A 15,874-nucleotide genomic window follows, 5' to 3' on the forward strand; every position below is an offset into this window, starting at 1 on the left:
CCTACTTCACTTTCTTGCAGTTCAAAATTAAAGTTTATATGACGGCCAAATTTGACTCCATGCTTTAAAAAGTACAGGTTGATTCAAACCCTGAGCCTCAACATCTGTAGCCTGCATGAGTCATTCACTTTGCCAGGTGAGCTATTTATCAGCTTTTTTAAATAGAATGTTTTGGTCTTTCAGCCTTCATCAGGTGGGCTATTGTTCCAAGGTTGAATCACCAAAAAATCTGAATCAACAAAGGTGATAAGTAGTTCATCTGGTAAAGTAGTTCTTTTTGGCTCTCCACTGGAAATCCCTTCAATGTCGGATAGGTTTAATCTGTCAGAGGGTAAAAACAAAATCTGAATGCAGATAGTAAAAATTCAGCATAATCTTTATTGTCAGAAGGGAAATTGCATTAATTTTTTTGTTGCCCAACAAACAGCTGAGGGGTTGTAAAAAGTCCCCAACAATTTAATCAACTCTACTTTGTAACACAATTCGATATTTTCAAAAACCACCAAGTCATTGTTTTATAACTGATAATACACTAACCACTACAAAAGATGGAAAGAAAACCTCTAAAAATGTAAAATCAAAGAAAAATGAATGAGCATGTAAGCAAACATCAATCATCGCAGACAAAATGTAATATTAAACAAATGTGTCACAAAGAAAAACAATGTTACCTCTATAGAGCAGATTACATATTTTCCTTTATAAAGAACCAATTAGTTCTCAGCATATTAGATCTCTAAAAATGATTTCATGGGGAAATATATTCAAATCCTTAAGTTGCATGGCATTTAGATAGTCTTGGTGGTGGTGAGGATTGCAACTAGACTCACTTAGCACCAAATTCTCTTTCCACTGTCACTGTCCCCCTCAATAAATGATGTTTAACCTGAGTTTAGCATAGCCCGAGAGAGGAGAGTACAAACTGAACACAGAAGTGATGTGAAAAAAGATTCAAACAGGGTAAAATGAAAAAAGACGAGGGAAGACTGCAAGAGATTTACTGGCAAACATCTGGCCTAATGCAGGCTTAACAGAATTAAACAATGAGAACTCAAACAGCGAGTGCACCTCTTTCATTTCATCTCTCTCCTCTACCCTTCCAGAACTATATTATGAGAGGCTCCATCCAGATACACCACCATCTCGTCTCCAGCCTGCTGCTCTGCCTGCTGCACCTCCCCGACACCTGCCCCTGCCTCCCCATACACGCCTCCCTCCACCTGTAAGGTGCAGTCGTCCAGCTCTGTCACAATGTAATGTGTTCCTTCATCATTAACAATAACCTGGGTGAGACCCTCCTTCATCATCTGCGACGCGGCGAGCTTCAGCACCTCCTGCATCTCCTCCTGGCCGGTCTCCTGGATGACCTGCACCTCCTCCTGCTCCTGCTTCACGTCCGGCTGCGCCTCCCCGTGCACAGCCTCGGTTATCTCGGGGTTCAAGACCTGGTGGACGACTGCTGCCTCTCCTTGCATTTCCTCCTGATGGCCCATTTCGCTGACAGCGCTGAGCAGAGCGTCCAGAGCTGTCGATGACTCGGAAACAATATGACTTTGTCCTGCGGCTGCGACCCCTCCTCTAGTCATCGCACGCAGCCCTTCTCTGGCCTCCCCCGACTCTAGCACCACGTACTGGGTGCTGCCTCCGGCCAGGTGGGCACCCGCGGATGCCACTTCCCTGCCCGAGGCGATGACTTGTCCATCTTCCGTGATGTGGAGCACCTCTGCCACCTGGCCGGCCATGGCCAGCGTCTGCAAGGTGGCAGCAGCCGACTCCTCCAGGGCCTGGTCGATGGCCACCTCCCCGCCGCCGTAGCCCTGGATGATGATGACCTGCTGGACGGGCTCATCGTGGCCAGATGCCTCAGATGAGCCTTTCGTTCTCACAGGGGACTCCATGGCTTCTGTTTCCACAAACGTAGCCCCCTGACCCTTCAGACGACACTCAAAAGACTTGGACACAATACCTGGGGGACACAGAGACACATTGGACATTAGTGAACCATCCACACTATTTGTATGAAAAAACCTGAAAGTGCCTGAAAACATTTGAAATCTTTTTTTGGTTACAGCATGTGTCCTAACAGAAACCCACATACACTTATCAGTCACAACTTTAAAACCATGACATTGTCAACCTCTGGGGGTGCCTGTGGTACATGGCACCAAGACGTTTGTGGTGGATCCTTTGGATCCTGTATGTGTTTAGGGTGGGGCCTCCATGGATTGGAATTTTTCCGCTTGATCGGATTACGAGCCAAGGAATTAGGATGAGCGGTCGATCTCTCAAGCTCTTTCTTTGACGTCCCTCAAGCCGCTCCCGGGCAGTTTTCGTGGTGTGGCAGGGCTCAGTGTTCTGCTGGGATTGCCATCGCAATGAGGGGATGTGCTTGGTCCAGAGTATGGATAGGTGGTGCATGTCAAGTGGGGTCCACATGAATGCCAGGACCCAAGGTTTCCCAGAAAAACATTGTAACAGGAAGATCAATGTTACCCATCAGTGGTTTTGATGTTTTGGCTGATCGGTGTAGCAGAATTGGTCCAGTGAGGGGTCACACAGCCCACTTTGAATTGGCTCAATACAGCAATGAATTACGGTCATGCCGTAGCAATATCTCAGATAACTGCATGACTTCAGGTGACTTTAGACCAGACCATCATGTGCATCCATGTTCTGGCTACCAGATATGGGTCTGGTTAGGGTTAAGGTTAGGCTCAGTGATTCATTGCTGTGTGCAGGCCGAGTGCAAGCCAGCTGTGTGGCCCATCGCTGGACCAGACCGATCCTGTTTGTGAGAATGTGGAAGGAGAACAGACAAAAGGATCCAAATTGTGAGATTTCCACAAGCACCAGATATAAATGCAAAATAATTTATTGGCAAGAAGGTCAGGATCAGAGAACAACAAGACACTGAAATAATAGCACATACAACACCACATGTGGATGGTCATACTTAATCCTCTCTCTTTATGTTCTCTTGCTATGTTTATGCACTCACCACTGAGAACAAAAGCTACAAGCAGAGATACGTTGATATAAAAGGTGATGTAACACTTAACGCATGAAGAAAGACAGAATATGGAGATGTTAGGCTGGCAGACGAGTGAGATGAGATACGGCCGGTGCTAATTGAGCCACACAATGCCCTCTCAGATCACAGGTTGCCATGGCGTTGCCAAGGTGATGGGAACAGTGTTAGAAATGCCATGCCGTTTAAACAGCGCCTTTCTCAGACACCTGTAAGCCAATCTATGCAGAACAAATGAAGAGGGGAGTGTGTTCACGCCTCGCTTTCTGAGCACTGATGAACTTATTGCAAAAATACTGTTATTTCTGTCACATTGTCCCTATTTTGCAATGTTCCACCTGAAGATGTGCACTTTCTACAGCCCTGAAGGCTCACGGAACCTTTTGAAATTTTAAACTCAACTCCAAACCTCAACTTTTTAGGAACTAACAAAAAACGTTATTGTTTTTTGCCTGGTTCCTGAGAACTCCACATTTTGGAGGTACAAGGTTCACCCCCAGAGATTATCGACGAGATCACACAGATCTCACAGTACATCCAGGAACAAACTCATCAATCATTGATATTCCTATCTCCCCCAGACATTTAATGTCCTGCACTCACAGGGTTGACAATGTGATCAGAAACACAGAGTTGTGCTGGAAACAGTCTCTGACCCTACAGTGACCTGTCCGCCTCCAGTGCAAACACTCACAGAGACCTGAAAGCTACAACTCTTGCTACTGAACAAGCCGGCAGTGACCACGAGTCCTTTACTTTGGTGACAGCAGGTCTGTTAATCCTGCACATTTTACAAGCTAGAGGAAACTGTAAAGTGTTTCCAACATCAGAGTGACATGTTAAGACCTGGATAGATGTGAATGTCAAGGAACACACCTATTGTTCTTCATGGCTGCAGAAAAAGGTGAAGGTGTTAAGTTGTGTGTCTGACAGTTGAACGGATCTCTGGAGTTCAGCCAAGCACTCAGTTTTAGAGCATTTAAGTCTCAATAAACCACCAAATATGGGATTTTCTTGCAACACCACTGATGCCTCATGTCTCATTAAGGCTTGAAAAAGAAAGAAATCCTCAAATTTTTTCAAAAAGAGTCTTATCTCCCCATCTCTGATATATAAATCTGTCATGTGCTCATGTTCACACTTACATACCATATAAAAAAAATCATCAAAAACTGGCATTATTCTAAAAAATGTGAACTTGTTGCAGCTCTGAGGCTGGATGATTAGTTATTTCAGTGACATCTGCACACATACACCAACACCTGTCTACACCTGCCAGGTTTATTTTAGGCAGTAGCTTAAAAAAGAGACAACGGTGGACAAAAGGCAGCCATTTCAACAATCTCTTTTCACAAAGAGTTGTTTGATTTATGCCGAGGAGGAGGAGAGTTAGCCCGTGTTTTCTGCTGTTGAATCATAATGGACTTAACAAACGATAGAGAATTTACAAATCTACATGTCACAGAACAAAAGCTGATTTTCGGGGGAGAGTCAAGAGAGAATGGAGTCTTTTAAGTGTAGACGGACAGGGTAATTTTCTGAGGATGAAGCTGTTTTCAGTCTTCAGTCTTCAGCTTAGAAGATTTCTCTCTTTTTGCGTTTTCATACTTGGTTAGAGCAGTTACTACAAACTCTGGAACTGTTTCCTTTTAGTGTTGTGTATAAAAAAATGGCAATCAGAGAAGGAGGGATCTGTAGCCTATCAGGGATACATACTGCATTGTAGTTTAAAGTCGCAGAGCTCAGGTCTACCTGCAGCACTTGTCTTTCTGCCTGTCTCTTCTTTAACACTGTGAATCTATTTCTATAAATCCACTGCATAACTGTCTCCTTTAACATGTAGAAGATAACAAATGTGCATTTGTTTCAAGTCAAACAAACAAAAAATTCACTGTGACGCTGCAGCACACAGGCAACGGGTCATCATAGTAAATATCAATTTGGACTGTACTATTTGTTTTTTTCAAGTGACAGGCACAGTAGTTAGTGTGTGGAGGGAGTCAGCACTGTTGAAGGCAGCCAGAGGAAGTTGGCATTTTGAGCAGCAGAGGTTACCTATTTACACAGAGCTACAGGGCCGGTGCTAACTGCCTACGCCAAAACGCTGCGAGCTGAGAGGTCGGCTGGAGAGGACAATAATTCAATGGTTGTGCAGTTTTCTGCTGCATTACCATAAAACCTGTTTATATATACTGTGTGTGTGTGTGAGAAGAAGAGAGCGGGAGGCCACATTAGTGTGTGAACTCCTGACTGTATGTGTGCGCTCAGCTTGGTGCGGCTCAATTTTGCCAGTTTGTGCCAAATATGTGTTAATGCATGTATGAATTTATCTGAATTCACATGTTGCTGTGTCAGTATGTGGGTGGAATGTTAAGGTCAGGCTTTACTGGTGTGTGTCAGTACAATGTGCGCTACTATATCTATTTGTACATATACGCCAGGCCCTGCATGTGCTTGCTGCTGCGTGTGTGCTGTGCTGTGGGGGTGGTAAGGCTACGCGTTGCTAGTGTGTCTCACATTAGCCATGGGGTGCTGTCGGCGGGGCCCAGCGGCGGCCCGCTGAGGTTTATGGAGTGTCACTCAGTCGCCGCAGCCGTGAATCAAGTTAATGTTGCAGATCCCATCTCTTCAGTTGTCCTGCGCTCCCGGTGGAAGAACAACATTTGAACAGCGTGATTTGGCCCCGGCGAGAGGCTGATGCCTGTTTAATATGTGTTTTGAGTGTTCTGACTGACTGATTCCTTTAACAGGAAGTGGGGGAGAGGATGAGAGAAGGGGAGAGATAGAGAGAGAGGCAGGCTGCTTTATTGGCTGTGATCTGAAACAAGATGGAGACTCCCTGAGTGGAATAAAACAACAGGGGGAAGAAAAGAAGGCAGAGATGGGCGGTGATCTCATTCTGATTTCCAGATGACAGAAATATCTTCAGGATATTCTTATAGTAAAACTGCATCAGGGACTAATAATAACTTGTAAAAAAAAAACCTCAATGTATGCAGGGGAATTTTTCTTATTTTAAGAACTTAAAGGTGCAATACATAAGAATTTTAGTTTAAAGAATTTACATTTAAGAGACTGTGAAGAAAGAACAATTTGGACATTATGTCAAAGACATATTGTGTTGAAGAGGGTTAGGATTAGGGTCTACTGAAGCATGCTAACCAGCGAGCCCCAGGCCTGAAAACCTCTTCCTTCCAGAGGTCTAACGTTCCTGTGCTGGCAGCATAAAAACCCAAGACTCCCCTGTTACCTCTGCTAGCTGCACGACTAACTAAGCTAACAAGCTAACAGTAGTTTCACTAGTGGATGTGCCAAAAGATTTCAGCTAGCAGCAGTTATTCTGGTGATATGCTGCCTCTATTTGTTGGGGGTATGGATTTGAGGTGGCCAGTTCTTACATATCACACCATAAATAAATGCAGAGGAATGTGAATGCCATTCTACTTCTCTATCTAGATGACTCTCTGGTTGATGTGAGAATTTGTAAGGAGAACAGCAACACTGAAGACATCAGATACAAAGAGTGAGGGGGAAACAAGCAAAGAAAACAAGATCAATGAACGGACGGAGGCCACGGGACAACAACAAATGATAGAGAACAGAGACCATAATCCTGTCATTGCATTTTACATTTTAGAATGAGGCAAAAATGCAGTGTGATTTGCCATCACAAATCATTTTCAAATCACACCCGGTTGCTGAAAATATAAAAAGTCAAACTGGTCCAGAAGTAAGTGTCCTAAAAAATCTACTTGATTATAATTGTAGTGCACTGCTAAGAAGCGGTAGCGGAGTTGAAATTGTGATAATCACCCTGTGCTTATTCTTTATTATACTCCGCTCTGTGCCCACAGTCTTCTTTAAAGTGTTGGATCTTGATCAGAAGAGGGAAACACAACTGTCTGTGCCGTGTGGGGAGATAATAGCATTGAGAGTGAATCTATTCTCCAAATGGGATAACTTCTAATGAAAGAAATTACACTGAAATTAAACTCAACCTAATTTTGCTGGAGACTCCTCTGGAACCCCTTTAAGGACCCTTCGGTGATCCCCGTGCCGCAGTTTGCTAACCATTTGTGCGGTGTGACTGCGCACCTTACACCAGTTGGTGTGTTATCGTCAGGTCAGTGCAGGAGCCTGCCTGCTCAGTGTACGGTACAGATGCAATTATTGATCAGTGGATCAATGGGCTGGCCGGTGGCGGGGGCCCCGGGGCCTCTAAGTGGCATTACTTCAGCTCGGAGAGGCCGCCAGGGGAGCGGTCAGACAGCACTTACCAGCAGTTAGAGAAATTAACCTTAACACCGAGACACCAGCGCACACACAATCAATTACACTCGCTGTAACACAGGTCAGCCCGTCGCAAATGTAAGCTCACTTGCACATGCACATGAAATCAGGCGAGCGCACACACGCGCCTATGCGTTAGCTTTGCCACACTTGTGAGGACCCTTCATTGGTTGTAATCCCTAAACAAAAACAAAGACTGAGGTACTCAGAAATGCACTGAAAGACAAAACAAAAAAAACAAAAAAAACAAGCTGAATAGACACACCACAGAAAGCAAAGTCAATTATACTATATCAGACCATAACACAAGAGAGGAGGAAAAAAAAACTGCACACTGAATCAATTACAAGGTCAATAGTAGCACCATGAAAAAGCCTGAGCTTATGATCAATCCTTAACCACGGCACAAAAGCCTTTACAATCCTTTTACCAGCCGATTACCTTCAATTATAGATATGAAGTCAGTGCCTTAAAAACAGCATGATGGAGACCCCTAAACCTGACACACATATGGCTGTTATTTGTGGGGGGATTTTTACAGATGAGGTGGTGTGTGTGTGTGTGTATGTGTGTGTGTGTGTGTGTGTGTGTCACTTGTGCAGGCTTTTGAAGGTGACACTGTTAAGTAGATAAAGTGTCAGTTCTGGGTGTATCCAGGTCACCGGGGAAGGCCTGCATATGAGAGTGTGTGTTTCTGTGTGTGTATTTTTAAAAGGTGCACAACGTAGTTTTGGAGAAGAAATTGTGATTATAAGAGAACGATCTTCACTGACTGATTCTTTTATGCCTAAACAAACTAAATAAACAAACTGTCTCCATTTTCATGAGTGAATAAACTGATTATACAAACTGACCTTAAAGGACAACACAATTTCATACTGTTTTACTTTGTTTATATTTGGCGGACCCTGCCACCTTTCTAACTTCAAACAGTGTTCTGGGGTCCTTATATTCAGCTTGTTTATTCAGTCATGGAAAAATAAGTGTTTCTGAGTGTGTATTTGTATTTTAACTTGATTAATATGATAAATGTTAAAATACATAATAAATATCATAATTAGATTTTCTTATATAGTAATTTACAGTGTGTCTGATTATCAAGGTATAAATGCATAAATTAATATATTTTCATAGTATTACATATAGAGCTATTATGTGTATGAGTGTATACCATGTATAGTTTTATACATGTGTTGAATTCTTTTGCTTACTACAAAAAGACAATTATCCATTTGAATATGTGTTTGTTGTCTTTTATGTGTGTGTGTGTGTGTGTGTTTTCTTTTGGCTGAGCGGTGTACACGATGACCTTACCTGCCTCTCCCCTGTGAGGCCTCAGGCAAAGCTGCATGTGTTTCCTATGTGTGTATGTGTGTCTGCATCTGTGTGAGTGAGTGTGTGCGTACATACACACACACACACACACACACACACACACACACACACACACACACACACACACACACACACACACACACACGAACTAGCAGGTCAGCTGAGGTCCGGCTAGTGATGGCTCTACTTTGTCTGGTAGGGACAGCCGCTACTGTCACCTTTACAAACGCCATGAATCAACGCCAGGGAGGACAGGCCGGCCGACCAAAAAACAACCAATTATACAGCAGCCAGATTGACACCGGGTGGACAGGGCAGCGAGAGAGATGGAGACACACTGAACACACCCCAAGGACGAATAAACAGAAGAGAATGAGGGCACGGACTGACAGAGGGCCTTCTGGGCTGGAACAATGATATGGTGGCTCTGAGGGGCTAATATTAATCCATCAGTGACGGTAGTTGGGGGCTAAAGAAAGAGGGAAGATCTTTTTACATAATCTGCTCACATAAATTAATCTACATGTTGTTAGTCTCTGCTGTCAGTTGATGTTTGGTCTATAACATAAATCTTCCGGTATACAGGAAGTTATGCGCTTTATGTTTACAGCAGTTTAGTGTTTTCTGGTTCCTGTGAAAATAGGTCAAGTTTTTATAGTTTACAGTCTCTTTACTTGCTTTTAGTCAGAATCTCCCACGGTTTCTGTGCATGTCTCTCCACTGTGTACAAGTGTGTTGGAAGCTAAGAGGATGAATGATGTTGTTTGCAAAATCCAGATTGTGGCATCATGAGCACAAATGACTAAGATCTGATAAGAGCGCAAGCAAAGCTAAGTATCTTATGAGGATTTTCAGACATTTCCTGCTGTGCCAGGTTGCAAGGAGAACACAAGCTTAACCAGGGATTCAAGAAAAAACACCCTCAAATAAAATAATTTAAAAAACTGTAAACGTTCACAGTTTTTTTGTTTTTACAGGATGCATACAGTAATTAATTTGAAGTCAAAGAACGTAGTGCTGTTATTTTTCCCTTACTGTACGTTCAACGATGACGCAGGGCCAAAAATATGTTGTAGAGGAATCACTACAAAATAACTTAATGTCCTGATCATGAAACATCCTTGGTATATATATTGATAATAGGAAAAAATAATAGAACATTATTTTATCTTCTCTTAAATATCGGCATAAAATTATACCAGTGCAAGAATATTATGTTTCATGCTAAAAAAGTAATAAAAAGATAACAGTGAAGTGGAAAAGTGAATCTAACAACCAAACCCTCAGACAATGAAACATAGTGGTCCAAAAAATGAGGTGGAAAGGGCTCAGGAGGTGAAAAGTACACACAAACGCAACACACACACACACACACACACACACACACACACACACACACACACACACACACGCACACACGCACACACTGGTCAGAGGGAACGCAGGTCAGTGTCCTGCTCTCAGCTCTTTTTCTGCTGACAGAGGCTGACCCAGTGTGAGTTGAGTATGATCTGGTCCACACTAACTCTATCTACCTCATGTCCCTCAGGTCTGTGCCCCCAGAGGGGGTGAGAGAGAGAGTGAGAGAGAGGGAGAGAAAGAGAGAGAGAGAGGTGAAAGGTGCTTTTGTTTTTCTTTCAATTACCTTAGTCACAGTATGGTACAGTTTATTTTAGTAGGTGATAGGCTTTTAAATGATTAGATGTGTGCAAAAATATTATACAAATGTGTCTGTTTTGCTATGCTATTTTAGTTTCCTAACACAAATAACTCAAAGGGATATTCTGGCGTAAGTTTAATTAAGATAGAATATCCCTTTAAGGGAGCAATATGTGTGACTTTAAGTTGAAACCATAAACAACAAAATTAACTTATCAACAGAATGTGAAGAAATAATAAATAATAAAGTTTTGGTAGTATGGCATCTACTACTGAAGTTAGCATGCAAACCTGCTAGCCCCGGGCCCTCCCGGTCTGAAGCTCCTGGACTCCAAGTCCAGATGGCTAGCTGCATGGCTAACTGAGCTAACTAGCTAACAACAGATACAATTAGCAGCAGTAACAAGTTTCCCCTGTTTACAAGAGAAGAAAATGACAAACAGAAACTTACTTTGCAAGATAAAGGGAATATTCAGTTAAAGATACGGAAGGTTAAAAATTGTTCTCAGGGAGTAACGAATAAGCTAAGAGTGCTGTCAGTTAATGAAAGATAACTATCTTTAGATCTCAAGACTTGTGCCAGTCGGCAGAGTTCATTGAGTAACTACTGTAGCTAATACCTCCTGGGAGGACCAGATGAAGGGGGCCTTTCAAACGAATATACAAAGGATTGGTTAGCCAGAACAGTTCATGCAGGAGGCAGTGCCTTCGCAGGAGAGTCCACTTTGCACCAAAGGGAGCAAGTAAGACCAGCGTCATCCTCCAAAACACAGAGGCTGCTGGGAAATCATCTGGTTGGCTACGGATAAAAAGAGCAATTGTGTGGGAGGCTGCACAAAGTGAGGCCCGATCAACCTCAGTTTGGCTGCCAGAGAGAGGGCGTCTGATGCTGAAAGCCCCGAAACACCTGATTCCTACAGGTTACATCACTGATTACGTGCCCTAGAAAGCATCAGAAGATGCATCATTTCAACTTCAAAAATGACTAACCAGGTATGACTAATGTACTAGTTTCTGTCGAAGCGCCGGCTGTTTCCCCCAGTGCGGTGAATCGGAGCTATTTGCGCTCTGCAGATGACGGTTGGACAAAGATCACAGTGTGATGCAAGCAGAAAAAAAACACAGGAGAGAAAAGGAATGTAAGGGCCTCAACAGAGAATCCAAGAGAAAAGGGTGACATATGAAACAATAACAAAGATCACAACACTCTCTTTCCCCATATTCCCCCTCCTCCCTCTCCCTCCTCTCATTCTCCCCATTAGGCCCTCTTTCTATCTCTCTGGCCTGTGTCATTCTTCCGCTCTCTCGTCTCTCTCTCAAAATCTCTGGAGGTGGACCTTTGATTGCTTCTTTAATTAGCCATGTCAGACGGCTCCGTGGATTTACTGGGGATGTCGAACTTCTGCAGATAATTACATGCCTTTCCCCTTTCTCTCCATTGCTCCATCCATCCCTCCATCCTCCTTTCACTGTGTTTGTTCCCGTATCTATCCCTCTCACTCACTCTCCCATGATTTAATGATTAATTATGGATGTGAGTTTGAGAATAAAAGCTTTTTCGCTAATCAAAATGAAATTTTCCCCCATTCTCGTAATTACAGTGTGAAGATGATGTTGCTGATGTCTTTTTGTTGCCAAGGCCTGGCCCGCGCACTGATCCGAGGTCTGTCAAGGCGGATGAAATGAGTAATCGCGGCATAATGGCTTCAGAATTTAAAAAAAAACAAAAAACAAACTGGGTGGAGAGATGAAGTCACAGTAGACTGGATTGGGTTGGGGGAGAAAGAGAATAAAAAGAAGAACATAGACGGAGACACAAAAAGGAGATTTGCAATGGAAGACGTCAGAACAGAGGACAAGACTGGGAATCAGAGCGAAGCCTTCATCTTTAAGCTCGACTACAACCAGTAATGGAGGGAATGTTTTCTCTATCCAAAGCTTTTCTTTGAGTTTAAAAAGTCTTTATTTTCCCTATTGTTCTGCTGAGAATTTTTGCTACATTATCCGATCAATTGCTTGGTCTACAAGATGTGAGAAAGTAGTGAGAGATGCCAAACACATTTTCCTATAGCCCAAAGTGGTGTCATCAAATTGATGGTTCTGTCCAAAGAAAACTTTAACAGCAAGGAAATTGGATATTTATGCTCAGGTTAGTGAAAAGACAAGAAGGAAATCTTCAACATTTAGGAAGCTTGAATAACCAGGTTTGGATTTTTGTTTTGAAAGAATGACCTGAATTAATAATTTCCTGTCAAAATGGCTGTGAATACCAATCCATACACCCTTGTGGTCAAGAGATAGACCTCCCAATCCCACAGATGGACTATGAGACCTGAAACCATTGGTTGATTACTGTTGACTGAAATTTAAGCAGATTCTATCTCAAAATTAAACGACTAAATTTCACGCAAAATTGCTAAAGATTCTTGAGTCCGGCCTCCAAATTATGAGGAGGGGATGCTTCACTTTCCTCTGGGGTTTTGAATCATTTAACATACATATATACATATACATATATACACATATACACATATATACACACACACACATATATATATATATATATATATATATATATATATATATATATATATATATATATATATATATATATATATATATATATATATATATATACATATATATATATATATATATATATATATATATATATATATATATATATATCTCCGTAACCCCCCTCCGCCTACACCTTCCTGATGTCAGAATTGAGACGGCTGTGTGCCACAACTTCTTTCACATCATGGATCCAACAGTTCCCACCCACTTCAAGCAGAGACTGGACCCGTGTGCGGAGGTGAGAAAGTCCACAGGGTTTGAACTTTTCCATCAAGGTCTTTTGTCATTTTTCCAGGCAATACTCTCAGAAAGTGTCCGCCATTATTCCTATATTCAAACAATTATCACGTCCCTCATCTATATGAAAGCACATTTTTTCCCCTCCCCCTTTGAGTGTGGCCACTTGAAGCAGCTATGAACTCTTAAGCAGTCAGTCGACTTATTGTACAACCTCACTCATTTTTCAAGCACAACGATGCCTTTAGATTTCTCTGTTCCTTCCCTCCTCTTTCAGAATGAAAGCACAGTGTGAAGCAACCACAGATTGATAGCGATAAAATATTGATGGAAAAGCCCTTTAATGTGTAGCGTCTCCATATTAAAAGGGACATTCCAGCAATTAAGTGTTGCACCACCATAAAGGGTTGTGAGCAGGTCAGGGTGCGTGAAGTAACTCCATGACCCTTACAGCACATCGATGCTTTTCTGAACTGGTTTCTGTTTCCTATGAATGGTGGTTCGGCTTGTGATCATCAGCTGAAATAACAGTTTACCCATCTATTTATTTACCAAAACACAGCTGATGCCAACTATATCAAATCCGGGCCGTACAGTATCTTCTCACAGGATATTGTATGACAAGCCTCTATTGTTCCCTGTTGAGTGACTCACAGTCATATGCAACGCACACTCGCAGACACACAGGTCTGTTTAGCTTAGTCTCTGATCCTCCTTGCCATATTTACTGAGTATTTACCTAACAGAGGCATGCTGGAGATATTTATCGTCCTGATGGCTCTATATATAGGGCTGAGGAGCTCGGTGAGAGGAGAGGCAGGCGCGGTGGGAGGTTGCTTCTCTAATCTCCATCTCCAGGCTGACAGGCCTGAGAAGGCCCTAATGAATGGCTCTTTTCATCTGTACGCCTGTGTGTATGTGACAGTATAAATATTTAGCAATATTGGAGTCAGCTCGTGATTTTACACAGATGGAGTGATTGATGGCTCAGCCCCCTGACGCATGCCAAAGACCATCGTGGAGATGTTATATAAACCGCCACAGCCTCTCTCTCCCTCCATCATCATCTCCATCTCGCTCTCTCTTCATCTTTCACACTGCCTCCTCTGCTCTCCGCCTCCTTCCCAGCTTGTCTTCTCGCTGTCGATCCGCCCTCTGTGGCTCTGCCAATTTGCTTCACCGTTGAGTTTCTATCATACAGTGTGGTGTCTGTGCGGCTGTAAGACAGGCTAAATCAGAGGGAAACAACCTGACAGGGAGGAAACTCCGAGGAGATTGGCGTCGACGTGTTACACTGCAAACCAGTTTAGTATCTCACACCTCGTATTAAAACACACGTTTCTAATCAGCTGATGAAAAAGCGATTACATTCTTACATCCGCGCCTTGCCTTGGTTTGATTTATGTTTTACAAACTCTGTAAAGTGCTCTGCAAACTTTACAGCTTAACTTTTTTTGTGTAATGCGTTTTTTTTAAGAGCGCTGTTTGCATGTTATTGCTCATTAAGTACAGAAAATCAAAGTTCAAAGACAACGTGTGAGTGAGAGCTGCTCTGTAGGACTGCAGGCTCACACATAAACACACACACACACACACACACACACACACACACACACACACACACACACACACACACACACACACATTGAGAAGCACATGCACACAATGCTGTCATCTGTGTCAGAGAGAAGCCAGACCAGAGCCACTCTCTGTTTGAGCAACACACATTCTGCTGCCAATATGCTGCTGGAGCTCAGTATCAAGAAATAGTGTGTGTGTGCCTGTGTGCGCCTATGTGTGTGTGTGTAAGGGTGTGCATATGTAGTTTGGTTTAGCTTGCGAGGACTGACTTGTGACAGCTCTCGACTACTTTCGCGAGGACATCCTGGCTGGTCGTCACAGCGAGCAGTTCAAATCAGGCCTAGCAGCCGAGTAGCGGAGACAAAAGTTGCAACACCGGTGAGGGTCGTGTGTAGTGTTTTTCTGGTTTGGGAAGGGCTGAACCTCAAGAGATTTAATGCAGAAGAATCTATTGCCTTTGAGCGCTTGCATGTGTATGTGTGTGTATAGTGAGAAACCTTCTGCACAGCCTCCACACAGCCAAATAAACTAAAACACAGGAAGTAAATCCCTGAACAAATATATGAAGGCTTTAAGGGGGGATGTTGAAGATGTATTAACCTTGTAATTGCCTGTGTAAAATATGCTCCCCCGGTAATGAAATTTCCTGCTTTAATTTGAAAAAATTGGGGAAATATCTCCCTTTTTTTGCCTTGTGTTTTCTCATTTAATTGCATTTAAAACTTCAATCTCACACACCCCCACCACTTTACGGGGGGAAGGCCCAGCGTTGGACCGCCACATCTATTAATCTAACTGTCCTTTATCGGAATTAGCATTCAAATGTGATCGGTTCCACTGCGCCTTCGCCACCGCTTGTAATTCCAACAAAATCCACTCCTGTGCAATAACTACAGTGCCCTTCAAGACCACCACCACCTCCCCCTTGCTTTGAGAGGTATTGATTTTTATTTGTTCTATAATGAGAACAATTAGTCTTTTTCCTGCCCTCCTTTCATCTATCACCTCTGAGTCCCTGCGCCTCTGCCACCCAGCCGGCCACTGTCTTTAAGCCCAGCTGGAGGTCCATCCTCTGGGCAGAGGACACCACTGCGCACCTCTGCATAGGAAACACAACAACCTCACAGAGAGATAACAGAGGATGCCTCGCTGTTTTAACCTGAC

The 15,874-nt window shown here is 43.0% G+C and overlaps 1 protein-coding gene across 3 annotated transcripts in view; it reads right to left on the bottom strand.

Annotated features, from left to right (window-relative positions):
* Positions 1-358: 358 nt before the first annotated feature.
* znf407 (zinc finger protein 407) overlaps positions 359-15,874 on the bottom strand; it is a 159,058-nt gene continuing 143,542 nt past the window's right edge. For all 3 annotated transcript variants that reach the window (XM_037074490.1, XM_037074489.1, XM_037074491.1), the window contains exon 10: positions 359-1,966. In XM_037074490.1, the coding sequence (XP_036930385.1) occupies positions 1,092-1,966 (875 nt within the window). In that variant the 3' untranslated portion in view covers positions 359-1,091. The remainder of the gene's footprint in view (positions 1,967-15,874) is intronic.

Source organism: Acanthopagrus latus, chromosome 17, assembly GCF_904848185.1.
Source record: "Acanthopagrus latus isolate v.2019 chromosome 17, fAcaLat1.1, whole genome shotgun sequence".
In the NCBI taxonomy this organism is placed as follows: Eukaryota; Metazoa; Chordata; class Actinopteri; order Spariformes; family Sparidae; genus Acanthopagrus; species Acanthopagrus latus.